General features: G+C 47.5%; 1 protein-coding gene across 2 annotated transcripts in view; it reads left to right on the forward strand.

Moving 5' to 3' along the window:
* The window catches only part of LOC147125075 (uncharacterized), a 200,179-nt gene that overhangs the window by 54,357 nt on the left and 118,072 nt on the right, over positions 1 to 27,750 (forward strand). The window contains exons 4-9 of one of the 2 annotated variants that reach the window (XM_085997025.1): positions 4,643 to 4,732; positions 4,819 to 4,949; positions 10,802 to 10,937; positions 12,212 to 12,316; positions 21,489 to 21,627; positions 26,765 to 26,836. In XM_085997025.1, coding sequence (XP_085853151.1) covers positions 4,643 to 4,732; positions 4,819 to 4,949; positions 10,802 to 10,937; positions 12,212 to 12,316; positions 21,489 to 21,627; positions 26,765 to 26,836 — 673 coding nt within the window. Of the gene's footprint in view, positions 1 to 4,642; positions 4,733 to 4,818; positions 4,950 to 10,801; positions 10,938 to 12,211; positions 12,317 to 21,488; positions 21,628 to 26,764; positions 26,837 to 27,750 lie in introns of those variants that run through there. The other variant, XM_085997032.1, reaches the window with a different exon arrangement.

The following is a 27,750-nucleotide window of genomic DNA, read 5'->3' on the forward strand; positions in this document are numbered from 1 at the left end:
AATGCTGTCATCGTGAGAGATGACAGCAACTCCCTGTTCAGCCGACACACTGGCACTCCCACGGGGCAGCACTGCAACATGCGGAGCAATCTGCTGAAGCACAGATTGCTGGCCTGCTGCGGCTCGATGAGGGCCCCGGCGAATCCTGCCCGATCCAGCGAGGGTGGCAACAGTCAGTGCTCGTGTGGCCTTATCTGCATCTGCATGAGACCAGCCACTGACTGCATTGCAGCACTAAGCAATTGCGTGGCAGCCGTCTGTGCTGCGCCGAAGTCCTGGAGACTCCTTGCCTGTGCTGCGCCGAAGTCCTGGACACTCCTTGCCAGTGACTCAATGGATTCGGGCATCCTTGCCACTGCAGCCATGAGCTCAGTGTGCCTGTGCTCCGCCTGGGCGCTCATTTCAGCGAGGAGCCGCACCTCTTCTGCGCTCACTGTAGCAGGACTCGAGGCCAGACTCTCCCTCCGGGGAGAAGGCTGCCGAGCTTCCCTACCCGCCTCGCGTTGCTGCAGCCCGCTGGGTCCTGGAGTTTCACCCTCATCAGACCATTCCCCCCCGCTCCCCTCCAGGGAAGACGAGTCCCCATTATGGCCATGGGCTGCCTCGGCTGAGGGTGGCACTGATGGTCCGGCTTCCTCCTCCTCGTCGCCTTCAGAATCACTCACAGTGACAGCTTGAGGGCCCGCCTCCTCACCTGGCGAATCAGCATCTGAAAGCAGGGAGGTACAAGAGTGGCTTTAGCGTGAGGACAGGGTGGCAGCAAGGGAGGCATGAGTGCTGCAATGTACTGATTTGGCTCGAAGGTGGCAAAGGATGCTGGTGTGAGGAACAAGTGGAAGGTGTGAGGAACAAGTGGAAGGAGAGAGGTCAAAGAGGTGATGACCTTACCATTGCTGTCCATAACGGGGTCGGCATCTCCAGTGGCGACGGGGCCAATCATCCGGCCTGCCATAATCCGCTAGACTCGCTGCTCCAGATCGGTCAGGGCTTGAAGGTGAGGCCGGCCTCCCTCGGTCCATTGCTGCTGCCTCCTGTTATGCGCCAGCTTGCCCTGCAAGAGAAAGGACGGGCTCTAAGTACAGTGTGCAGCCCTGATGTTGGCTGCAATGCCTCCCATGGTGGAATAGCCCTTACAGTGTGCAGCCCTGATCTTGGCTGCAATGCCTCCCATGGTGGAATAGCCCTTACAGTGTGCAGCCCTGATCTTGGCTGCAATGCCTCCCATGGTGGAATAGCCCTTACAGTTTGCAGCCCTGATCTTGGCTGCAATACCTCCCATGGTCGAATAGCCCTTACAGTGTGCAGCCCTGATTTTGGCTGCAATGCCTCCCATGGTCGAATAGCCCTTACAGTGTGCAGCCCTGATCTTGGCTGCAATGCCTACCATGGTCGAATAGCCCTTACAGTGTGTAAAGTGCTGAAAGTGCGTGTGAGTTTCCTGAAAGGGCCATAGGTGCTGGATGAGGGCTGGGCATTGGGGCTTTCAGGACCCTTTGGCCATAAAGTGAGGTCGACATGCAGGGATGAAGAGGATTCTGAAAAGGGCACTCACCCTGACGACCCGAGTGAGGTCGTTGAACTTCTTCCTGCATTGCACAGGGGTCCTAGGCACCATGCTGCTGGAGGTCACTCTGTGAGCCACCTCCCTCCAAGCTTTTCGATATTTGCTGGGCAGCGTCCTCCTGCCACTGTCCGGGTACAGGAGAGATCGCCTGCGCTCCACCGCGCCAACCAGAACCTCCAAGGCCCCCTCGCTGAACCGCTGCGCTCGCTCCCTGGCCCTCTCCATGGTCCTTGGCTTAAGGATGTGGCAACAGGTCTGTTCAGGCCGAGATTCAGCGCCTTGAAGCGCAGGGTGTGGCTGCAAGTCCAGATCGACCCTCCCCTTTAAGAGCTGACCGGCGCCAGTGTGTCTGTGTCCAATCGCTAACTGGCCGCACCTCGGAGGTGGCGCCTCGCTCCTCCGGCTTAGCGTTTTAAGACAGTCGTGCAGCGCGTGTTTTAGCGCTCCAAGCACCTCCTGGGGCGAAGCAGACCAATTTACCAGTAGGTAGCGATAATTTGCGCTGGGCGCAAAATTTCGCTCGCCCGATACTTACACCCCAAACGCGGCGATACTGAATTTCTCCCCATTGTGTCAAGCACCCTATGGCCATATAGTTTAAGCATACACATTCTAGTCATACAATCTTTCTGATGTCTGAGAAATTCTTCCTCATTTGCTACCGTAATCTATGAATGTGAGAGCTTGCAATTACTCACTTGGGCACCTCTACTCGGGCATTTCAGAAATAGCCCCTAGCCCCCAATAGGACAATGCCACAACTTCAAGGAGTGCACCACTCCTTTGTTGCACCCCTACAGCAGCACTTTAGGGCAACATCCTCCTGTTTCTTCTGTCCTTCATTGTTCATTAGACAAATTTCTAATTTTCTGCTGTTCAATGGAACTCCCCCATTAACTACAAGCAGTAGCTTTTTAAAAGCTATTGATTTGTTGTATATCCCACTCCCCCATTGATCTCCCTGGAACTGGGGCAATTGTGCAGGGAGCATTTTCTCATTATGCTAATGATGAGCTATCCTTGCAAGATCATGCAAGGTCAGCTCCTCAGGCAATATGAACACAGTGCTTATGCATGTGATTCAGACCTGAGGGCACTGTGCTGGGAATGGAATATCTACCCTACTATCTGTTGTAGCATGAACTACCACAATGCCAGGACCTTCCATCTTTCCTTCGCTAATTTTACAGTAGAAGTGGAGTGGACGTGGATGGAAAATGAAACGAGAGCTGATCCACTGGCTCCCTGTCACTTCTATGATTTCCTGCCAGTAGTGACGGGAGAAACATACAATAGGTTTGCCCACGCATTAACAGGTGTAGTGTAATAATATGCAAATGATGAAAATACACACCCAACATATACTCCACTCTGGGAGTAGCCACAAGTGCAATTCATCTGATTTCCTTAAGAGCCTTTATTCAAAAAGGCATGACCTCAAACTATGATTTATTAAGTGATTGGCTGCTAGTGTTTCTTATTAATTAATAACCACCCACAGCAGTACTTTTCCCCATAGAAACATAGAAACATAGAAGATAGGAGCAGGAGTAGGCCATTCGGCCCCTCGAGCCTGCTCCGCCATTCAATGAGATCATGGCTGATCATCCAAATTCAGTACCCTGTCCCTGCCTTCTCCCCATATCCCTTGATCCGTTTAGCCTTAAGAAATATATCCAACTCTTTCTTGAATATATTTAATGAATTGGCCTCAACTGCCTTCTGTGGTAGAGAATTCCACAGGTTCACCACTCTCTGGGTGAAGAAATTCCTCCTCATCTCAGTCCTAAATGGCTTACCCCTTATCTTTAGACTGTGACCCCTGGTTCTGGACTCCCCCTCCATCGGGAACATCCTTCCTGCATCTAGTCTGTCTAGTCCTGTTAGAATTTTATAAGTTTCAATGAGATCCCCTCTCATTCTTCTAAACTCCAGCAAGTATAAGCCCAATCGACCCAATCTCTCCTCATACGTCATTCCTGCCATCCCAGGTATCAGCCTGGTGAATCTTCGCTGCACTCCCTCCATGGCAAGAACATTCTTCCTCGGATAAGGCGACCAAAACTGCACATAATACTCAAGGTGTGGTCTCACCAAGGCCCTGTACAACTGCAGCAAGACATCCTTGTTACTGTACTCAAACCCTCTCGCTACAAAGGCCAACATACCATTTGCCTTCTTAACCGCCTGCTGCACCTGCATGCTTACCTTCAGCGACTGGTGCACAAGGACACCCAGGTCTCGTTGCACTTCCCCTTCTCCCAATCTATTGCTGTTCAGATAATAATCTGCCTTCCTCTTTTTGCCACCAAAGTGGATAACCTCGCATTTATCCACATTATACTGCATGTTGGGAAAGACTTTCCCATGTTGGGAAAGTCTTCTTAAGTCCACCTCTTCTGCTTTACAACTATACAAGGTAGTTCTAGAAAACGATAGCGAGCTAAGACAAAGCATACACAACATGGAGATAATTACCACTGTAGGTCACCATACCAATTAATTTTATGAATTCACAGTTAACAGAAAGAGTGCAGGATTGAAGACAGAAATGCTTTAATTACTGGGTGCTGTGTTTGTACAAACAACAAAATGGAAAACATTTCCATATTGTTTTGATTTTCTAACTTCCCTTTCAGAGTTATGACAGCTTCAAAGTTCTTAGTGTGGAAATCAGCAGTCTAAATTTGCTGGAATAATCAGAGGGGTCAGATAAAAGTGAGCAAAACCAGTACTGAGCCTGTCATGGCACAAATAGATAACATTCTGCATTTATATTCCGTGAACTGTGTGCAATGTCCTCTTTATTTTGGAAACAAATTATGCCCTCAACAAAACCTGAATATCTAAAAATGAAGAAAAAAGTTATATTGGAATTCATTTTGAATAGTCAATAATTGGAGTTACCATGAAAATGCAATATTGTATACTAATACTGTTTTATTTCACTCCTAATGTTATTCCTCATTGGTCAGAAATGTTCTTATTATTTGCAGTTTCCTAATTAGTGATATTAGCTATATTCTATTATAATTGAAAAATTCATTTGTATTTAGTAATTTCTTTCTTCTCTTTCAGATTATATGCACTCTGAAGGAATTTAATCAGTATAGAGACTACCTAACCAGTATCAAAATAGACTTTGAAAGAAAGTATGCACAAGAACAGGTGAGTAATCAAATGTTTTTAAACCAAACTCATTCTGCGAGCATGTTAGAAAATGGAAAATAACTATATCTATTTTGGTTCCCAAGCGACTACTTGTGAAGCAATTACTGAATCTTCAAGATCAAGGTGTTGCTCAGGGGATAAACCTTTCTGACCTACAGGAATGGCTCACAAATGAATCCAAGAAAAATATAAGCAAAAAGGCTCTGAGGGACAGGTACACTTTAAAATTAGTCACATAGTTGTTTCTATGACCACAGAGTGTTCTTTGAAGCATTCAGCATAAGTTAATTTCTGTCACATATTGTCTCCAATAGCAGAGACTCCAACTACCCATAAAAAAAATTTTCAAGTGCAGAACTGTATTTGAGGGCTTGATGGGATTGTAGTGCATCTAGTACTTAAGTAGGTAAAAATCTTCAATTTTTTTTCTGAGATAGTAACATATAGCAATTTTTAAAATTACTGATTGATATGAAGAACAGATGGGAAGGGAAGAGGAAGGAGACTGGAGATGGGGGAAGAGGGGATCATGGGGAGAAGAAGGCGGTGGAGCAAAGGGAGGGGTGGAAGCACAGGATGGAAAGGATTGGTGATGGGGATTGGGATGGGGTGAGCAACGGCATGGAAATTACCTGGTGGAAGCCAGAAAACTCTCTAATTGGAAAGAGTTTCAGAATATCATCTCTATGTGGGCGGAGTTCAGCTAACTTGCCTTCTTTGAGGAAATTTCATGTCACTGCGCACCCAGATTTTGATCTGGTTGGGGGGGGGGGCAGATGGAGTGGTGCTGGGGGTGGGGGTGGGGGTGGGGTGGTGGTTCTATGGTGCCTGTTTGACCCTGAGCTGAACTTCCAACCCTATATGCTCTCCATCATGAAGACTGCTTGTTTTCACCTATGTAACATTTTCTGTCTCTGCCCCTACCTCAGCCCATCTGCTGCTGTAACCCTCATGCATGCTTTGCCACCTCCAGACCTGACTATTCCAATCCTCTCCTGGCTGGTTGCCCATTCTCCACCCTCCGTAAATTTAAAAGAAGCTCATCCAAATCTTTGCTGCCCATATCCTATCCCACACCAAATCCCATTCACCCATCACCCTTGTCCTCACTGATCTATATTGGTTCACGGTCCTCCAAAGCGTTATCCTTCCATGATCTTGCCACTCCCTATCAGTATTTAGCACTACAATCCCATGCTCCCCAAACTCTCTGTTCCTTTTACTTCAGTCTCTTGTGCACCTCCACGTCCCCTTGCCCCACCATTGGCGGCCAAACCTATTTCTCCTAAGCCCCATGCTATGGAATTCATTTTAAAATCCCAAATTGGATGCAGAGCTAAAGAAGGAGATATTAGGATTAGAATGTTGAAAGCACTATATAAATGCAAACTGTTATTGTAGTAGTTTTCAAAAAAAGTTGTTAATTTTAACTTTTTTCTGTTAATGCTGCCTTTAATGCTGATGTCATTCTCCTTAGATTTAAGAAGTTCGTGGTGAAGGAGCACTACAATTAGCATCAGTACCCCGGGGTTAGGAAGGGGAATTTTGGCCAAGGTTCTCACTCTTACTTTGCTAATTACTGATCCTCTGCTGCAATTACCTGTGTGTCAACATGGGGTTAGGACACAATCAGGCTTGGCTATGATGACACCTTGTAGGCCGTCTGAGTGAGATTGCTAGTTTAGTGCTTTGCACCAAATTGAGGCAATTTTGTGTTGTGGATTGATCCCCGCAAGAAATGGGGTGAGATTGCCCCAAAATAATGTCTGCCAGCATGAGGCAATGGTCTGTGCTAAATTCAGTGCATGAAGATGAAAGAAAAGGTGGAGGAACAACCGATAACCGGATGTTAGAAACTCTAATCTAAATTGTCCATTTGGTGTTATTTTAACTTCAAAATAGTGATCAGAAAATCTAGACTTCTAGATCTGGAATACACCATTCCATTCAAACATCTATGCTCCCATAATATGCATGTTTATCATGGGCAGCAAGTTATTAAAATAGGTAGATCCTTTCTTACACTCCGTAGCCGCAGGATAAAAAGCCACCTAGGAAAACTGAACAAAGGGATAAATTCAATTTATATCTCACCTTGGATCTGGAAACAGACTATGTGGGGCCTTGATAAGTTCCTCTAAAGAGTCTGTTGGCACCCACCAAATATCTATTTTATGTAGGAATCCACTTAGTACAAATGCAGTGTCCAGTAATTAAAGCATTTCTGTCCTCAGTTCTGCACTCTTCCTGTTAACTACAAATACATTAAATTAATTGGTATGTTGACCTGCAAGAGATGATTATCTCCAAGTTGTGTGTGCTTTCTCTTGGCTTGCTCTAGTTTTCTAGAACTACTCACTCAATGTCTTGTAGTTGTAAAGCAGAAGAGGAAGTCTTAAGAAGTACTTCTGTGGTTGGTTATTAATTAATAAGGAACACTAGGAGCTAAAAGGTGTTATTATTGAAAGACGATGGCCTAGAAATTGGATATGGCCACGAAACGGGCAGTGTTAAGGCCCAACGATGTTAAGCTGCGCCAGGTAAAAATGGTCTAGGTAGCACGCAAAATTCGTGCTCAGTCCTCATTAACATGACTGTAGTCTTGATCTTAGCGCTAAAACTGCTGCTCATTGACGTACCGCTCAACAGGTGGACCAATATCGGGTTCTGTCTAATTCCCAGTCATGTTTGCCACAGGCTTTATTCAGTACTTAACGGGGAGGTGCACTGATGCTACAGCACATCATTGTCACAGCTTCAGCTTGAATGAAACGGCAGGGCAAACACATGGCGTTGCCTCAGTACAGGGAGAGAGCCCGCAGATTCTCTGATGAGCCTCTTGAAGCACTGGTCATGGTCGTGCAGAGGAGATGGGCTGTCCTCTTCCCACACACTGACAGGAAGCCCTCGCCATACACCTCTCGAAAGCTCTGGCCACCTATGTGACGGCTAGCACTATGGTCCCATGGTCGGCCATCCAGTGCCGAAAGAAGTTTAATGACCTCACACGGCAGGTCAAGGTGACTGAAGGCTTCAGAAAATGTCATATCCCACCATCTGCACCACAAGTCTCATACAGTGCTCAATGAACCACACTCCCAGCACTCACCTACCAATAATCTCTACCTATCACCATTCACACCTCACAATCATAGCTTCACTTCACCCTCACTGCTGCAACACTTACATCCACATCTCACACCTTGCACACTGACAGCTATTCAACGATGGCAAGCACATCACCCAAACACATTGCACCACACTCACTCACACACTTCTCTTTCTCTTGCAGGCAAAGTTGTGCATAATCAGAGAGAGCAGCAACAGACAGGCAGGGGGCAAGCAGCCATCCAGGACCTCAGCCAGCTGGAGGAGAGATTGCTGGAAATCGTTGGGTGGCAGATTAAATAAAGCCCATGGCAATTGACGAGGTTGAACCTCTTGGGGACAACAATGATATGCTCATTCCTAATCCTTTTTCTCCCCTCACTTCCCCTTCATCCCACAATCTCTTCTCACTTTCAAGCTGCTGATGCTGTATGCATGCATACCTTGCTCCCCCCTCCCTTCACCATTACCCGATTATTGTGCCTTTCTGCTTTCAGATTATCAAAAGCAAGCACCTGAGCAGCCTGTCACTGAGGCGATGCATGAGAGCGAAGGGGAGAAGAAGAAGAAGGAGAAGAAGAAGAAGAAGAAGACGACACAGTGTCACTGCATCTTTCAATTGCAGTCACCATCTCAGAAACTGGCACTCCGCGTACTTTAGATGCTAGTGTAGAAGTGGTGAGGCACCGGGCACGAGTGGGCTGCAACAAGGCTAGGGGGAAAGGCTAGCTCGGGCCAGCTCCCCAGAGGGCGAGGTTGCGCGCGAGTTCTGTTGCACTGGACTCAGCTGAGGACATCGATGGACAGCCTTCAGAAGAAGGGTGATGGGTATGCACACTGAAATCATAGGTGCAAAGGCAAGCCTGCCAGAAAGCCTCTTGGCAATGTCAAGGAGCATGGAGGAGTCCGCCTCCAACATTGCACAGGGCTCTGCGTAGAGCTTGGAGCCCAAGATTTCCAGCCTGGAAATGATGGAAGACTCCCAAGGAGATTGTGTCGACCCAGACATGATGCTGTGTGTGATGGGTGATGTCGTGGCTGGCATTGCAGCACAGACAGAAGTGACCCAATGTCTTAGTGCTGCAACGGAAGCACAGACCGCTCTCATGAAGTCTCAGCTTGCTGCTACCCAAGCTCAGACCATTGTCATTCAATCTCAGCTTGTTGCCACCGAAGCTCAGACTGCAGCCACCCAAGCTCAGCCTGCTGCCATTGTGGCTGGGTTTACCAGTGTCGACCGGGGCTTGAAGGGTGTCGCAGCAGCCCAGCAATCTGCGCTCCAACGGATTGCTAGGAATGCTGAGGCGCCATTCTGAGGGAGTGGCAGTGGGTCAGTGGAGCAGGACCCTGTTGTCCTCTCTCAGGATGACAACATTCCTGTTCCCACCACTGCCACTCCGCCATTGCCCTTGCAGCTGTCTGTCAGCCAGCCAGCCCAGTCTGCTGCTGCTCATGCCGAGGTGGTGCAGTCTACAGCCGCGCCTCCTAGGGCCAGAGCTGCTCGAGGTCATCCTACAAGGCCATCTGAAGTCTCCCCCATGGAAACTCAGCAGCCTTCCACCAGCATGATGCAACCACTGGAGGAACACTTCGTAGGAGCACTAGGACAGGAAAGGGCACCCAAATGACAGGCACAAGGGTGATTATTATCTTATAAGTGTAAATATGTGTCAATTGTTTTTGGATGAAACTATTAATTTTGTTTGGAATCTTTTGTGGTGGCTCTCATTTCAGCTTTGTGCCCAGGAGGATGCTGTGATATTCTGTGACAGAGGGATGGTATGATATGGATGTGGTGAGCAATGGAGATCTAGGGTTTCATTCACTGGAATCGAAGTCTGATGAGGTGTTCACAGACAGCCCGTGCTGAAGGGGGATTGGCTGCCTACCTCCTCCCTCGCTCCTCGTCCTCTTCCTCTTGCTCATCTTCCTCTTCCTCCTCCTCCTCCTCCCCCTTATTCACCTCCTAAAGTGGTCCCACAATCCCTGGTGGCAAGGGCTGTGCATTCATGATGGCCAAGTTGTGAAGCATGCAGCAGACCACCATGAAATGGGACACCTGCTCTGGTGTGTGTGTACTGGAGGGCTCCTCTCGAGCGGTCAAGGCAGCGGAACCGTTGCTTCAGCAGCCCAATGGTCTGCTTGATGATGTTCCTGGTGGAAGCATAGCTCTCATTATATGAGTGCTGGGCACAAGTGGTGAGGTTGTGGAGGGGAGTCATCAGCCAGGTGCAGAGCGGATAGCCCTTGTCTCCGAGTAGCCACCCTCGAGTTTGATGTGGTGGCTGGAAGATTGCTGGCACACCAGACTGACGCAGGCTGAAGGCATCATGGCTGCTGCCAGGATAGCGGGCATTGATCATCGGGATGCGCTGGGCGTGGTCGCACACCAACTGTACATTAAGTGAGTGGCAGCCTTTGCAGTTACGGAAAATCTCAGGACTGTTATATGGCGCCTGCAAATTCACGTGGGTGTAGTCGATGGTGCCCTGCACCATGGGGAAGCCCGTTATCCTGGCAAAACCACATGTGCGCTCGTTCTGCTTCTCTCTGCTCAGAGAGAAAACAACGTAGTCCTTTCTCCTGGTGTAGAGAGGTTCAGTGACCACCCGGATGCAGCAATGAATGGCGAACTGTGAGATCTTAGCTGAGAAGTTAAATTAATGCCCTGTCTGCCTGCTTAGGTAGGTGGAAAAGATCCTGGTGTGTAGGTAATACTTATCCCTCGACTAACACCATCAAAACACATTAACTGGTTATTTATGTTATCACTCTTTGAGGAACCTTGCTATGCACAAATTAGTGGCCACGTTTTTTGCCGAAATTGCAACAGTAACTACACTTTAAAAAGTAATTCACTGGCTGTGAAATGTTTTGGAACATCTTGAGTTAATGATAGGCACATTATAACTGTAAGTTATTTCTTTCTTTATCTTAACGTCTATATTTTCCCAAAAGGTATTTCAACATGCTTCAAACAGAAGAAAAGATCAAAAACTTGATAAAAGAACAGAGATGCTGTGCTATTCTGGCAGACGGATCCAAAGATGGACCTCAAAATACAAAACAATTGGTACACCATATTCAGCAAGAGGTGCGAATAGAAAGAGTACAGGTTTCTAATCTTGCTTTAAAAGGATATAAAGAGAATAATGCATACAAGACAGAAATTTACTTTATCTTTTTGGTAGTAGTAGGTTGGGGAGCGGTGGAAAGTTGGTCAGGATCTATTCTACTGGTTCCACATTGACTTTTATATGGGTTGGATTTTTAAAAATGAGTCAATAATGGCGGAGTGACATTACACGTCACATTTTGTGTCTTAAACACCTTGGTAACAGAAGATGTTGGGAACACCATCATTCAATAGGTATTTCCTACTTCCATGGAACAGTTAATAATTTTTTTATGCTGTTATGGTTCGGGAATCTGTGGCCCTTTTCCCCATGAATAGGTCTCAGATATCAGCTGCCTTAAAATGTGTTTCAAGCACTCACTTGCCAAAAAATGGTTAGCTGCTCCTGACAGTCCCATTAATCTAGTGGCAGCGAAGGGGTGTTTTAAATGCAGGATGGACCATTATTTTGAAGAGTTCCCAAACAATCGCCCATTCAGCAGCAATATCTGCTAATTCAGAAGCTATCTAATACGTTTGTGTTGACAAATTTGTTTTATTTCTGCTAGTCTTTGAAGAGAGACTTTTAAGAATCAACACAGACACCAGAAATCCTCACGATAGTAGAAAGGCTGTGGGGAGAGAACTGTGGCTTCTTGGTTGTTGGGACAGGTAGCAGAGTGAGAAGTTATCCTATTTTAAGTGAAGAAAGGATTCCCTGAAGTAGGCTAGTGGAGTACTTCTTTATTTTTTCTAACAGTGTGTGAACAAAAATTGCACTGACTATACCAAGTGAATTTCATCAATGTTCTCTCTACCGTGGAATAAAGCAACTTACAAACCAAACCATCAATACCTTGCCTGTTATTAACTCAGTCCGCTTTTGGAAAGAGGAGTACACTTGTTTAATCTGGCCCAGGTCACAAGAGAGCTGCATTGTTAGACTCCTGGGTCCCATTACCATACTAGCAGATACAGGGCAGTGGGAGTCAACTGCTGTTGAAGGAAAAGTAGGCAACCAAATTGCTTAAGGGAGTGACTGGCATCACTGAACCTGAGCAGATATCTATGGCAGACTAAAATTCATATACAACACATTGACTAAATGTGTTAGTTCCTCCTCTTCAAGCTCAAATCTTCCACTTTTGTCTATTTGCCACATCTGTGCAGCTGCATCAGAAATGAACAAATGCAACAGGTACAAAAAATTACCACTGAATAGTTATGACTTTCTGTTTCATTGCGTTAATCAGGAATTGAATATCAAGGAGAGATCAGTTTTGATGCGACTTGAAGAAGATGTAAAGAGTGAATTTAATCTGGAAAAGAGAAGAGCAAAGGAAGAGAAGGCTAGAAAGGTATGTTTCAGTGGATAAGTTTTTGGGGGTTTCTTTGCTCTTAACGGTGGCGATATGAATTTAAGGACACAAAGGCCTAGAAATTGGGTTCTGGTCTTGCCAGGGCTGTAGCGCCAGAAAGTTTGCGCCAGCGGTAATGCGGCAGCGCCCGACGAAAATTCGGGTGCGCCGGGCCCAGACGGTGGCGGGCGCTAAAACCCTCCTTTAGCGCCTCAAAACGGGCGTGAACTTGGGTTTCCCGGCGCTAATCCCCCGCTGCGGCACCCGATGCGGTGCGGCAGGCGGGGGAACTGCAGGCCTCCTCCTCCTGTTAAGGAGGAGCTGCCTGCAGCCGACAACTGTCCGGCGGATTGACCCGACATCTGAGCCCGGCACCTCGGGGAAGTGCCGGGCTCGCATGAGACACTGATCAGGGCCGCGGGGGGGGAATGCAGGAGTCCGGGAAGGGAGGTGCGGGCAGGCGGCCGCCGGGAACGCGGCCGGCCGCCGCTCCACCTTTATGCGCCGGCGCACACTGGGGGAAGACTCTGTTGCCAGAGTCTTAGTTGCGCCTGCCACGGGCGAGGCGGGCGCAACTGAATTTCGGCTTGGGGCCGGGTTACCACGGCAACCGGGACGCTGCGCACACCGATGACATCATCGGTGCCGGCGCAGCGCTACCGGTGCAACGCCGATTTAGGGCCCCAGGGAATTTCTCAACTAGCCATAACTCCGGCGCCAGGCCCTCTAGCGCCTCAAATGCGGCGCTAAGCCTACCGAATTTCTAGGCCAAAGATTTTCTGATCCTGTGTCAACATGAAGCATTCCCATAGTCAGTTGATGAATATAAGTTGTTTTTACATATTTATATATACACACAAGGTGGTAACAAAGTTGGGAAAGACTTCAGAAACTTGCTACACAAAAACACCAGGTGGCCAGTGTCTGTAACAACATTGTGACCGATGTTAGCAAAATTAAGGAAAGGAAAGGTCTTGCATTTATATAGTGCCTTAAACATCCTCAAAAGCACTTTACAGCGAATGAAGTACTTTTAAAGTATAGTCACTGTTGTAAAATAGGGAAATGTGACAGACCATTTGTGCATGGCAAGGTCTCAGAAACAGCAATATGACCAAATATGGGCTGGAGTGGGGCATCTCGCCACGTACCTGGTCAGTTAGATTTTTTTCTGCACCCTTCAACTCAAAGGGCAATGGGACATCTGGGACCAATAGTTTATCTTCTTATCTGATGAGATTTGAGGATTCAGAAAGAAACAGAGGAATGACTGAAAAGGAAGGGGAATTAGAGTGGATGAATGAGTCAAATCAAGTACAGAAAAAGAAATAAAGAGCGGGAAAGAAAGATTAGATTAAAAGAGGCAGAAATGAATAGAAATAAAAAAATAAAGATTTGACATTTTTAAAATCTCTAACAACAATTTACCACCTGAAGGAATGAGACTCCACAGTTTAAATTGTTCAATTTCTGGGCCAGAGAAGTTGATTGGCACTGCATTAACAATTATCACATTGTTAAAAAGGTACTTGTGCTGTTAACTACCAGACTTAAATTTCTGTGGCAATTTTAAAGGACAATTATAGTACAAATCCAGCAAGTTCTTAAAAATAACAGAAAGGCTAAGGATGAGGTGCTGTTTGTAGGAAGCAACTGGTGGAGCAGCGTAAATCAACCAGCAAGTTCTGGAGATTCACAACTCATGGCATATTTCTTAATCCCCTGAACTTGCTGGCCGATTTGCACATTAATAGCAGTGTGCGTTGTTAACATGCCGTTATTTTGTCAGCACCGTCTGACCCAATCTTTTTTATAGTGATGTTGGTTGAGGGATAGATATTGACCAAGACACTCACTAAGGAGAACTCTCCTGCTCTTTGTTGAATAGTGCCATGGGATCTTTTTAACGTCTCATTCGAAAAACGGCCAACAGTGCAGCTCTCCATCAGTACTTCATTAAACTGTCAGCCTGGATTATGAGTTCAAGTCTCTGGAGTAGGGCTTGAGCCCACTATCTTATGAGTCAGAGATTAGAATTCTACCACTGAGCCAAGGCTGATACCATTGAATGGGAAATCAATTTGCAGTTGTAAACGTTCAAAGAAAAGTGTGACCAAAAATTACGACAAAAGGAAGTAATGTTTGTGAATAGGAAATATGCCACACACTAAATTTTTCATAATAAACGAGTTGATTTCCTGTGGCTTTGCACATTTGAGTCAAAAAACAAATGTAACCTTCAGGTAAAGGGAGGGGGGAGGGAAGTTAGAGGGCAGGAAATAATTGGACTAGGATATACAGATGTAATTCAGCCCCTACATTAAAATTATACATTCTTCCCTTATATTTATACAATACGTTAATTTGATATTATTTATAGTTAAATAGCAAAATAGAGTTATTTAGGAAGCAGAGTTTCTGTGCAGTACAGGCTGAAAATCTGGGAGCTGCAAAACTGAGATGCTGTAGTAGCACCACAGGTCACAGTGACAGGCTCATATCATAAATATGGACATGGTAATTTATAATGGAAAAAAATCTATATAAAAGTGGCAAAAATTTGACAAGAGTTCAGTAAGGTTTTGTAGACAGGAAGTGTACGCAAATGTCAGGCTCTATCTATAGAAAGAACCATTGGTCTCAATATTAACTACCCCACCCCCATGATGGGCAGGAGAGGGTCGTTGCTATTTATATGGCTGCGGGTTCCATGCAGTGCAAGTGTCCCGCCCTCGAGGGGTGGAACACTTCATTAACATATTTAAATCAGGCTCACACAGTGCAATTGGGAGCGAGATTTAAATTTAACAGTTGTTGGCTGGCTTTCCCAGGGCTCAGGAAAGCCAGCAGTGAAATTGAGGTGGGGGCTGCAAGCTCTAGAAGGTAAGTGCTTCTTATAGCAGAAGTGCTCCCCCAGGACCCTCAAGGAAGCCTTTGGCCTCCCTTCTGCCGATCGCGGCCTTTTTCTCCCCCTGCCGTAATTGCCGACCTCCCCCTCCCCCCACAAGCCTCGATCTGTAGCTCTCTCCCTCCCAATTAACACACTCTTCCTCCTCCTGCACCAAGCCCCAATCTGTATCTCTCTCCCTCTCGATTACCAGGAACCATCCCCCAGGGTCTCTGGCTGCGGCCTCCTGCCACTGTTTTTCCTGCCCAACAGCGGGCCAGGCTGTTAGTTTGGCCAGCTGCTGAGCGGGAAATGGAAGAAATAAATTATAACAAGGTCCTGTCGTTAAATCTGGCAGGACCTCCGCCTTCCCAGCCTTGCTGGGTTTTCCCCACACTACCGTGCTTTCCCGCATCCTTCCTGCCTCCCCGCAAATATCGGGCCTAAAGTGTCAGCATGTAGTTGCAGTACCAGTTCAAACTGCAGGTGATGCTGTAAATTTCATGGTAATGAAGCTAAAACAGCAGTTGTTGATGTTGCAAATGAACTTTTGTAAATCCTTCTGAAGTTCCACGCATGGTCACCTGGTATTTCTGAAACAGTGGCCTAGAAATTCGGTTGGTTGCGCCAGCGATTAGCGCCTAAAGAGCCCAAGAATTGGGGCGTTACCCAATGTTCGGGCGGGCGCAATGAAGATAGCGACACCTCCCATATTGCGTATCCATTTAGCGCCAGCGCTAACTCTTAGCGCGCGCCCGCGTGCGCAGGCAGTTAATGACGTCATTTCAGTGTGCAACGCCTTTTTGGCGCCCCTGACCGGATATTCGGTGGTGCCCGGAACCTTTCCGCCTGGCGCTTTTAGTGACAGTTGGATGGAACGTTCCCAGGCCCTTCTCGGAGTCGGGGGGCGCTATTTAAAGGGGACAGCTCTAGTATAAAAGCTGCAGGCACTTGGCCTGTTCATTCTGTTCGTTGCTGGAGAGAGTTGGTGAACTACTGTTGCACACTATTTTTCGGATTTAGCCTTCGAAGACTTGGGACCTGCAGGCCTGTCCGGAGCAGTTGGAGCGCTAGACATTACTGTGTGTTGCCTGTCTGGCATAGCAATGGGAGCTGCTTTGGAGGGGAACGTCCTCATGGCCGGACACTTGGAAGGGGCACAGAGACGGTGGGAGAGAGGGCCGGGATTGGCCAGAAGGAGGAGGGGCAATGGAGGTCGGCCAATCCGACGATACGCTGCGAGGGTTTTCAGGCAGCAGGTGTCATACCTTACCATGTCCGAGGAGCAGTATCTGCGAAGGCTCAGATTCGGTAAGGAGGTTGTGACTGAGCTGTGCCACCTGCTTGCTGAGGATCTGCAGCCGCGTCTACGGTGCAGGACCTCTCTGTCGGTTGCCGTCAAAGTGACTGTTGCCCTGAACTTTTACGCAAGCGGATCCTTTCAGTCAGCCACTGGGGACATCGCGAATATAACACAATTTGCAGTGCATTGTTGCATCCGGCAAGTGACAGCTGCCCTCTATAGAAGGAGGCGTCAATTAATCACCTTCCCTGTGACCCTGGAGAAGCAGGCGAAGCGCGCGCAGGGCTTCGCTGCTATTGCGGACTTCCCCATGGTACAGGGGGCCATAGATTGCACACACGTGGCTTTGCGGGCGCCATTGCAGAATCCAGAGGAGTTCCGCAACCGAAAGGGGTTCCACTCCCTCAATGTCCAGCTGGTCTGTGACCACCGCCAGATGATAATGGCAGTCAACGCACAATTCCCTGGGAGCAGCCACGATGCGTTCATCCTGTGGCAGACCTCAGTTTCTGACCTTTTTGAGGGCCCGGCTCACCCACGAGGCTGGCTTCTGGGCGACAAGGGCTATCCTCTCTGCCCATGGCTCATGACCCCACTCCGTTTGCCCGCCACCCTGGCAGAAGAGCTTTACAACAGCAGCCATCAGGCGACCAGGAACATTGTCGAGCACACTATTGGTGTGCTCAAACAGCGTTTCCGCTGTCTGGACCATTCGGGGGGAGCCCTGCAGTACTCGCCGGAGCAAGTGGGTCGCATCGTCGTTGTCTGCTGCATGCTCCACAACTTGGCCATTCGACGAACCCAGCCAATGCCAGCCGACCCTCAAGGTCCAGCAGAGCAGGCGGACGAGGAGGAGGAGGAGGAGGAAGAGCAGGCGGATGAGGAGGAGGAGGAGGAGCATGCGGACAAGGAGGAGGAGGAGGAGGAAGATGGGAGGGCTCCTGAAAGTGGAAGGGCCGTCCGTCAGAGGCTCATAAGGACTCAGTTCTAGGCCCCTCTGACGGAATGATGGCTGTCATTCGTCCTGCGCACTTCGGATTGTTCAAAGCCTAGGAAGTCCACCATGAGTGTAAATAGTTACGAGTACCATTGTAAATAAAAAAAAATCTTTATTGTCAAAAAAGTGCTTCCTTCCAGCATAACAACGTCATGTCAACAGAAACCATAACTAACAAAATAACAGTCAACTCTCTAGCAAAGCCGCAAAACTAAACAAACCATCACAAACAATCACAACAGGTGAGGGCGTCCTTGAATTTGGAGGAAGAAACGTCTCAGCAACTCCCTCTACTGCTGGCCCCTTGATGGAGACCGACTTCTCTTTCGCGGTCGGCCCCTTCCCTCCCTGCTGCTCCTACGTAATTGAACCCCAGTGGCGGGGTCAAGGCTGGGGGACGCCTGGTGACTGTCTGGAATCACAGAAGCCCCTGATGGACGGCCTGGACGACCTCTGGGCTTGGAGGGTGCGGAGGCTGGCTGCTTGATCTGGCCATGGCTGGAAGCAGTGTGCACTGCAGGTGGTGGCAGCTGCACTGCAGACGTTCCAGCGGTGGCATGAGCAATGGTCACCTGCCGAGAGAGGACACCTGCACCATGGTCAGACGACACACTGGCTCTCGGAGGGGACCGGCTCGGCTCCACCGCCACAAGCAACTGCTCCACTGATTCCTGGCCTCGTGTGGTACTGGAAGGGCCCAGGGTGATCCTAGCTGATGCAGATAGGGTGGCAGCAGTGAGAGTTCGCGTTGCCCCAATCTGGGTCTGGACGAGGCCAGCAAGTGACTGCGTGGCAGCAGTGAGGACCTGTGTGGCAGGTGCCAGTGCTTCGGAGAAGCCCTGGACAGTTCTCTCCATTGCTTCGGACAAGGCCGGAGCAGACCGTTCCACTGCCTTGGACAAGCCCTGGACAGACCTTTCCAGGGATTGTCCGAAGCTCTGAACAGTCCTTTCCGTAGCGGCTTCGAAACCCTGGACAGTCCTCTCCATTGCTGCCCCGAAGCCCTGGACAGTCCTCTCCATTGCAGCGCCAAAGTCCAGCACACTCTTTGCCAGTGTTTCTATCGACTGAGGCATTCTCCCCACTGCAGCCATAAGCTCAGTGTGCCTGAGCCGGGCCTGGGTACTCATTTCAGCCAGGCTACGCACCTCCTCTGCACTCTGTGCAGCAGTCATCGCTCCCTGCCTCGCCCTCCGGGGAGCCGGTGCCCGAACTTGCCTACCCACCTTGCGTTGATGCAGGCCGCTTGTTCCGGCAACTGGCTCCTCATCAGAGCACCCGCCCCCCTCTCCTCCAGGGAGCTACTATCCCCAGTCTGCAGATGTGTTGGCTCCCCTGCGGCTGGAACGGATGGTGCGGCTTCCTCCTGATCATTGCCTCCGGAGCCATTGGCACTGGCAGCTTCAGGGCCCGGATCCCGAGCTGGTGATGCAGCATCTGAAAGTAGGGAGGTGGAAGAGTGGCTTTAGCAAAAGGACAGGTTGGCAGCAAGGCATGCCAGATTGCGGCAAGGCTATGACATGGCTCCACAGTGAGAAAGCATGCTGGCGGGGGGACCAAGTGGAAGGAGACAGCTGAAAAAGGTGAGATCCTTACCATCGCTGTCGACAATGGGGTCGGCAGCTGCAGTGGTAACAGGACCACTCAGACGTCCTCCAAGAATCTGATGCACTCTCTCCTCGAGATCCGTCAGAGTGACCACTTGTGGAGGTCCTCCACCGGTTCGAAACTGGTCCTTGCGAATCGTCGCCAGCTTGGATTGCAGGGGAAAGAAGGGGAAGTTCTGTTCCATGATGCCCTGAGTGATCATCTCATGCCCCCCATGGTGCAAGAGCCCTTACATGATGCCCTGAGTGATCATCTCATGCCCCCCATGGTGCAAGAGCCCTTACATGATGCCCTGAGTGATCATCTCATACCCCCCATGGTGCAAAAGCCCTTACATGATGCCCTGAGTGATCATCTCATGCCCCCCATGGTGCAAGAGCCCTTACATGATGCCCTGAGCGATCATCTTATGCCCTCCATGGTGCAAGAGCCCTTAAATGACGCCTTGAGTCAAATGTGCATGTGTGTGCCCATTGGGGCATCGCACACCCTGTAGCCATGAAGTCAGGTGCAGATGGAGGGAATCAGAAGTTTGCATAAACACCACTCACCCTAACGACCCGAGTGAGGTCGTTGAATTTCTTCCTGCACTGAACAGGGCTCCTGGTCGCCATGCTGCTGGAGTTGACCCTCTGACAAACATCCCTCCAAGCTCGGCGGTAGTCCTTTTGATTCGGCCTCCTGCCATTGTCAGGATAGAGAACATCTCGACGGCGCTCCACTGCGGCCACCAACTGCTCCAGAGCCTCAGTGCTGAAGCGCTCTGCTCTCTGTCTCACCTTCTCCATCTTGACCAAGTTTTTTGCGCCAGAGAAGGGCGTGTGCCGATTCTGAGGCCTACAGGGCGATGAGTGTGGAAGCTGAGGCTGACTGACCCACCCCTTTAAGAGCCGGCTGGCACCTGGAAGTCTCGTGGTTATCGGTATTTGAGATCACCTGCGCTGCACCCGTCCGCGCCGATATTGGGTCGCGTCAGAAGTTTTGTGCCTTAGGAGGCCCGTGCAACGTCTGAATTCGCGCCTCAATCACCTTTGGGGGCGATGCAACCCAATATTGCGCCAGGCGGCGATAAGTTTCGTCTGGCTATAAACTTTGCGCAGCGCCAGTTCTAACACCTCAAGCGGGGCTATACCCAATTTCTAGGCCAGTGTGTTTGCCGCGGAGAGTGAATGACAATGGCCAACTTCCAGAAGCCGAACCAGACCTTTAGCAAAGCTTCAGGTGACCCCCACCCCGACCAACACCCTAAACTAAAACTTTTCCGTCCCTTTCTGGAAAATCTTGCATTTCTTTAATATCCACTTACTGACCGCCTTTGAGCAATTCTCTTGCAGATCGTGTTCTGGCCAGTTTGTATGTCAGACATTTTAAAGAGAATAAAAGGACCTTGCCTGCCAAGATGGAAATTGGGCCTGAGAGGAAGCCCAACCTCCCCACCCTCCTCCAGAGAAGAAAGGCAGTGCTTGGGGTGATGGATGGTGACATCAACTCAGGAGAGAGAAGGTTTAGCTCACACCACTCTGCCCAACTGAGAAGAAATTTGGGGCCTTAGGGGAAGGAAGATAAACAAATCAAGGCCACATTCCCTTCCCATGCTAACCCATCCCCAATCAGCCTCCCTGTTCCCCCTCCTCCATGCCCTCCTCCCGTGTCCTCTTCCCCTACTGCCCTTCTTCCACCCCAAGCCCTTCACCTCCTGTTCTCCATCTACCCTGTCCCCTACCCTACTCCTCTTTACATTCCTCAACCCCTAACCCCTTCCCCACTCCTTGCCTTCTCCCCTCATCTGCTTCTTTCTCATTCACTTTCCTCCCTTTATCCCATTGTACTTCTCCCCATTAACCCTGCTTGACTTCAATACTGCACTTAGTCTTGACTCTGTGTGCAGTTCCATGCAAGATTGACTAATGTTGTATATTTATGGAGCCTACCTTCAACAGGTATTCTCCTTAAACGTTCCTCTTAAATATACTTATACTGTAATAGAATGTTGGTTACACAGCTAAAGTATCCAAGTTCCGATGGCACTCTGGATTGACATTTACACTTAAGCTTCCATTAGAAAGCTAATCGGTCAGATTTGGCTGGGACTTCTTGATGTAGAGCAGAGGGGTGAAAAACTACCATAGAAAATGGTCCTTACCAAACCACTCAAGGCTGTCTTCTGCAACATCAAGCCAAAAGCCACAATTATATTATCCCATTAACTCAATATCTGTGTCCATTGGCTGGACAAATGTTGAGAGGGAGGAAATGGAACAAAATGATGGTTCTTCTAAATATTCCCGGTTAATATATTGGCATGTTTTTCAATAAATATAAATGTCACAAGTCTATCTACAATGCATCCATATGATAATATATCTTATTTTGATAGAAGCAAGAATCATTTGAAAGGAAAATGGACCATCAAATTCAAAAACTGCGTGAATTTATTGAGCGACAAGAAGAGTATGAGCTATGCAGAAGTGGTGGTGAACACGGAGATGGATTTAGTGCATCCAGAATTAAAAGAGGTGGCAATTCTCATTCCATCCCCCTACCTTACCATCCCTTCCCCATCAGCCAGACTAAAATGCACAGTGGTCTGTTTAAAATGGTGTCAGCCAACTGTGCCTCATTATTTAAGAAATTCCCTTTGATTTGTGTTTAGTTAGTTTGTGATTTACTGATGAATGCTCGTAGCTGTAATGCAAATAGCCTTTAGCACTTTTATATTGATTGGTTAAGAACACTTTCTGTTCAACATTAACATGTCAACACAATACTCTATTAAATAGAGGCATGGCAGGGCACCGGCACCTCAGTCCATGGAATGCACATCTTGTGCCATATGGGAACTCCAGGACGCTTCCCGTGTCCTGGATAACCACGTGTGCAGGAAGTGTTGTCAGCTGGAAGAGCTCAAGCTCCGGGTTTTGTGGCGGTTTTGCTAGTGCTGCTGGGGAGGGTTTCAATGAATTTGGCAGGGGGATGGGCACCAGGATGTAGCATTAGAAAGGAGAATCAAGGTGCACAAAGGATTGGGAGAGACAGATAGCACTAGAGTAATAAATAGCACGGTATTAGGTGGGGTCAGACTAAGAGAGAATACAAGAAGGTCTAAGATAGGTTTACAGTGCATGTGTGTAAACGCACGAAGGTTGGTGAGCTGCAGGCGCTAATAGCCACATGGGAATATGATGTGGCAATAACGGAGGCCTGGCTCAAAAAAGGGCATGATTGGGTACTAAATATTCCTGGATATATTCAGGAAAGATAGGGAAGGAAAGAAAGGAGGTGGGGTGGCAGTATTGATTAAGGAGAATAGTACAGTGCTGGAGAGAGAGGATGTCCTGGAGGGGTCAAGGACAGAATCTATTTGGTCAAAGTTAAGAAACAATAGAGGTGCCATTACACTACTAGGTGTATTCTATAGGCCACCAACTAGTGGGAAGGATATAGAGGAGCAAATTTGCAGTAGAATTATAGAGAGCTGCAAGAACTATAGAGTAGTGATAATGGAGGACTTTAATTATCCTAATATAGACTGGGATAGTATTAGTATTAAGGGCAGAGAGAGGGAAGAATTTCTGAAATGTGTTCAGGAGAACTTCTTGATCAGTATGTTTCTGGCCCAACAAGGAAGGAGGCATTGCTGAATCTGGTTCTGGGGAATGAGGTGGGTCAAGTGGAGCAAGTGTCAGTAGGGGAACATTTAGGGAACAGTGATCATAGTATCATAAGGTTTAGATTAGCTATGGAAAAGGACAGGGAGCAATCTAGAGTAAAAATACTTAATTGGAGGAAGGCAAATTTCAGTGGGTTGAGAATGGATCTGGCCCAGGTAAATTGGAATCAAAGATTGGCAGGCAAAACTGTAACTGAACAATAGGCTGCCTTTAAAGAGGAGATGGTTCGGGCACAGTCGAGGTACATTCCCATGAGGGGGAAAGGTAGGGCAACCAAAGTCAGAGCTCCCTGGATGGCGAAAGAGATAGAGAGTAAGATGAAGCAGAAAAAGGAGGCATATGACAGATGTCAGTTTGAGAATGCAAGTGAGAACCAGGCTGAATATAGAAAGTGCAGAGGGGAAGTGAAAAAGGAAATAAGAGGGGCAAAGACAGAGTATGAGAATAGATTGGCAGCTAACATAAAAGGGAATCCAAAAGTCTTCTATAGGCACATAAATAGTAAACGGGTAATAAGAGGAGTGGTGGGGCCAATTAGGGACCCAAAAGGAGACCTACGCATGGAGGCAGAGGGCATGGCTGAGGTACTAAATGAGTACTTTGCATCTGTCTTTACCAAAGAAGAAGATGCTGCCAAAGTCATAGTGAAAGAGGAGGAGATACTGGATAGGATAAAAATTGATAAAGAGCAGGTACTAGAAAGGCTGGCTGTACTTAAAGTAGATAAGTCACCAGGACCGGATGGGATGCATCCTAGGATGCTGGGGGAAGTAAAGATGGAAATTGTGGAGGTACTGGCCATAATCTTCCAATCCTCCTTAGATACGGGGGTGGTGCTAGAGGACTGGAGAATTGCAAATGTTACACCCTTGTTCAAAAATGGGTGTAAGGAAAACCTAGCAACTATAGGTCAGTCAATTTAACCTCAGTAGTGGGGAATCTTTTAGAAACGATAGTCCGAGACAAAATAAAGTGTGGATTAATTAAGGAAAGCCAGCATGGATTTGTTACATGCAAATCGTGTTTAACTAACTTGATTGTGTTTTTTGATGAGGTAACAGAGAAGGTGGCTATGTGACAGGAAACAATGGTGACGGTTGTTTTTCGGACTGGAGAAAGGTAGACAGTGGTGTTCCCCAGAGGTCGGTATGAGGACCACTGCTTTTCTTGATCTTTATTAATGACTTCGACTTGGGTGCCCAGGGCACAATTTCAAAATTTGCAGATGACACAAAACTTGGAAGTATAGTGAACATTGAGGAGGATAGTGATAGACTTCAGGAGGACAGACAGGCTGGTGGAATGGGCGGACAGGTGGCAGATGAAATTTAACGCAGAAAAGTGCGAAGTGATACGCTTTGGTAAGAAGAACGAGTAGAAGCAATATAAACTAAAGGGCACAATTCTAAAGGGGGTGCATGAACAGAGATATCTGGGGTATATGTGCACAAATTGTTGAAGGTGGCAGGGCAGGTTGAGAAACTGGTTAAAAAAAGCATATGGGATCCTGGGCTTCATAAATAGAGGCACAACAGCAAGGAAGTTTTGATGAACCTTTATAAAACACTGGTCCGAAGTCAACTGGAGTATTGTGTCCAATTCTGGGCACCGCAATATAGGAAGGATGTGAAGGCCTTATAGAGGGTGCAGAAGAGATTTACAAGAATGGTTCCAGGGATGAGGGACTTCAGTTATGTGGATAGACTGGAGAAGCTGGGTTGTTCTCCTTAGAGCAGAGAAGGTTGAGAGGAGATTTGATGGAGGTGTTCAAAATCATGAGGGGTCTAGACAGAGTGCATAGAGAGAAACTGTTCCCATTGGCAGAAGGGTAGAGAACCAGAGGACACAGATTTAAGGTGATTGGTAGAAGAACCAAAGGCGACATAAGGAAAAACTTTTATACAGCGAGTGGTTAGCATCTGGAAAGCACTGCCTGAAAGGGTGGTGGAGGCAGATTCAATCATGGCTTTCAAAAGGGAATTGGATAAGTACCTGAAGGAAAAAACTTTGCAGGGCTACGGGGAAAGGGCGGGGGAGTGGGACTAGCTGAAGTGCTCTTGCAGAGAGCCGGCACGGGCTCGACGGGCCAAATGGTCTCCTGTGCTGTAACCATTCTATGATTCTATGGGGGTGAAGTTGGGTGTCTTTACGCCTCCCGTTAGTGCCCGGCGCTAACCGGGCGCAAATGGCTTCGTGACCGGACACGGCGCTGACATCGCATCCCGCCATATTCGGCAGGGAGTTTGTGTGGTGGCGCTACGGCATTGTGCCCTGATCTCCTTCGCCCGGAGATCATGACGTCATCGCCGTGTGCATCGCCCCAGTAGTGCCCCGGACCCTAAATTGACTTCCGCCCCTTGCAGCAGTGCCGTTTGAAAACACCGACAGCTGCAAGAGGCTTGCATCGGGCGGCCGGCCGCTTCAGGGGCAATAATTAAAGGCGAGCTGGCCGAGTTAAGTAAAAAAAACTTACCTTTGTTGTTCCAGGTTTTTTCGCAGGTTGCTGCCCGCGATCGATTAGCCCGGCACTCTGCTTGAGTGCCGGGCTGATCGTGCGGGATCGCGGCTGTCTTGCTGGTCCAGGTAGGTACTTTTTAAATTGCAGAGTCTGCAGCGATGGCCCTTCCCTTTAAGGGAGGGTAGGAGCCTGTGAACACGGCAGCGCTGCACGGCCCAGTGTGCAGCACTGCTGAAGTCCCTGCCCCACTCTCTGATTTAGTGCTCCACTTCCCTCTTGGGGCGCTAAAACTCAATTTACGGTCGTCAGCGCGAATTAGCGCCGGGCGCTAAAGTTAACACTCAGGTGACGTTAGCACCCCAAAATGGTCGATACTGAATATTTACCCTATGATTCCTAACCCTAAAAGTGGTCTCAGTGAGTTGACAAATGTTTTGACAAGGCTGGCACCATCGGTGATACTATACAAAACCATGTGACTCCTTGAAAGGAGCTGCTGGCATAAAACTTGAGTGCCATGTAACTTTTACTGCTACAGGCAGAGCTGTCCAGACTGTCTTGGTTGCTGGTCTTCATGCAGAAGGTAGTAATGTTCTCCTATAGCCTCCTTGGTGAAGCAGACTCTTCTCATGCAGAGTGCCGGACTAAGATCGTTATAAGATCCGTGTGTCTTGTAGGTTCTTTGTGGGGAAGTGGTAATATCTTGTGAGGTGCCTCTTTTTTAAATACTATCTCACTCTCCTTTCCTCTATCTTGTGCTTTTCCTCCTCCTCTGTCATAATAACCCACAAGGGAATTCCTATTGGGAATCGGTGTAACTCAGAACGTATACTTTGTGTGGGTGCAAACATTTCTCAGTGGTCTCACGAACCTTCAGGCTGTCAGAGGCAGCATTAACTTTTCCCAGGTGCAAAGCAAAGAAACCTGCTATAAAAGTTCTCTTGTAAGTTCAGAAGTTAGTTTTTAAAGCTTCTCCAGACTGCAGGCTCCAAAGTACAACACACACCAATATCAGCTGATGCTGGCAGCAGGGTATGACTCTTTTCTCTCATCATGAATTATCCTTGGGGTAATGGGGATGCTAAAAATAGGACTTAGGCACTTCTACATCAATATATTATAATGAGTTCCCAACCGCGTTGGCACACACACTGCCAGAAGGCCCTAGATCTGATAGAGTGCAGCCATTATGAAGTGGAAACCTGGGGGAAATGGAATGTGCCCCAATTTCCGTGAGTACAAATGCTATTTCAGTGCCAAACACTCTTCGATAATGTGAAGCAAATATGGGGCCAGTGCGATCAAGGTGCTTTTCCAGAGCTGGACTTTAGAGCTATAGATTAACAGTAGCTAAAAGAATCACAAGATGTAGAAAATTATGGCAGAATCTGGTAGATGAGCTGCTAGAGAACGGTGTTAATTAGATAACATTAAGGAAAATGGTATGCAATGTGTACTATATTTTACTAATGTTTTGTTGTGTTTCAAGTCTTCGATCATGTAACTATCTCTTTTTTTGAACAGGGACTTCTAAAAAGTTAAAGAAAACTTTTGATCCAAGATGTCTAGATGAAAAGTGGGCCCGGCTATCCAGAGGTAGGATGTTTGCAATAGGCAGAAAGTATGTTGTTATATGCTATCACCAGGAAAATTTTGAACTTTTCTTTGATTTTGTGGTATAATTGCTTAGTTAAGCAATACTTTCAAGTGGGACGCTTGTAACAGTAACTTTATTTAGCTTTGTAACATTTGGGTTTAATTTTGGGGTTATGGCACATGCTGATAGAGAACACAATTGAATCACATATTTTGAGCTAATGTGCCTTTCTTTCACATGACTTAAGCTGCAATAACATAGAGTTTTATTTTATTGTATATTTACAGGGCAGCCACATAAGACTTGCCACTCATTTTAACATACTTTTGTATTGCAGCCAGAGATAGCCTTATTGAGATAGTTTAGTGACAGTGAATATTTTTCCAGCTTAACTCTCAGAACACCAATGAATTATCGATTCATTGACTAGTGGACTGCTGATGAAAAAACCTGTTGAGCAGTTGTCCTTTATTTTGATGGTTGGAACTTACATCACAAGTTGACCCACTTACATATCTGATGCAACCATGTTAGTCTTTGCACACCTGATCCCTGATTGACTGGAAAAATAGCTACTCAATCCATTTTCAACGATTTCAGAGAGCAATTATTCAAAATGGGCTCAACCTCTAAACTGGACATTGACTTCAGAAGCCTTGCAAAACAGAAACATAAAGTATTAAAATTTTAGAAAAAATAACAGAAGTAAAGGGGTACCTTTTCCTCTTTACAAATTCAGGGTTAACTGACCCAAATCAAGATTGCAGGAATGTGCCATTATTCTCTAAAATTTCTGTGCAATCTAACTCCATAACAATTAACAAAAGGGACCCACCTGTAATATGTAGCTTTCATACTTTTCAACTAGCTAAACTGGTATAAGATGTAAATGGTGAATGGGAACACCACCACC

This window comes from Somniosus microcephalus, chromosome 1 (assembly GCF_052327205.1).
Source record: "Somniosus microcephalus isolate GS21.2 chromosome 1, FLI_Smic_1.0, whole genome shotgun sequence".
NCBI lineage: Eukaryota > Metazoa > Chordata > Chondrichthyes > Squaliformes > Somniosidae > Somniosus > Somniosus microcephalus.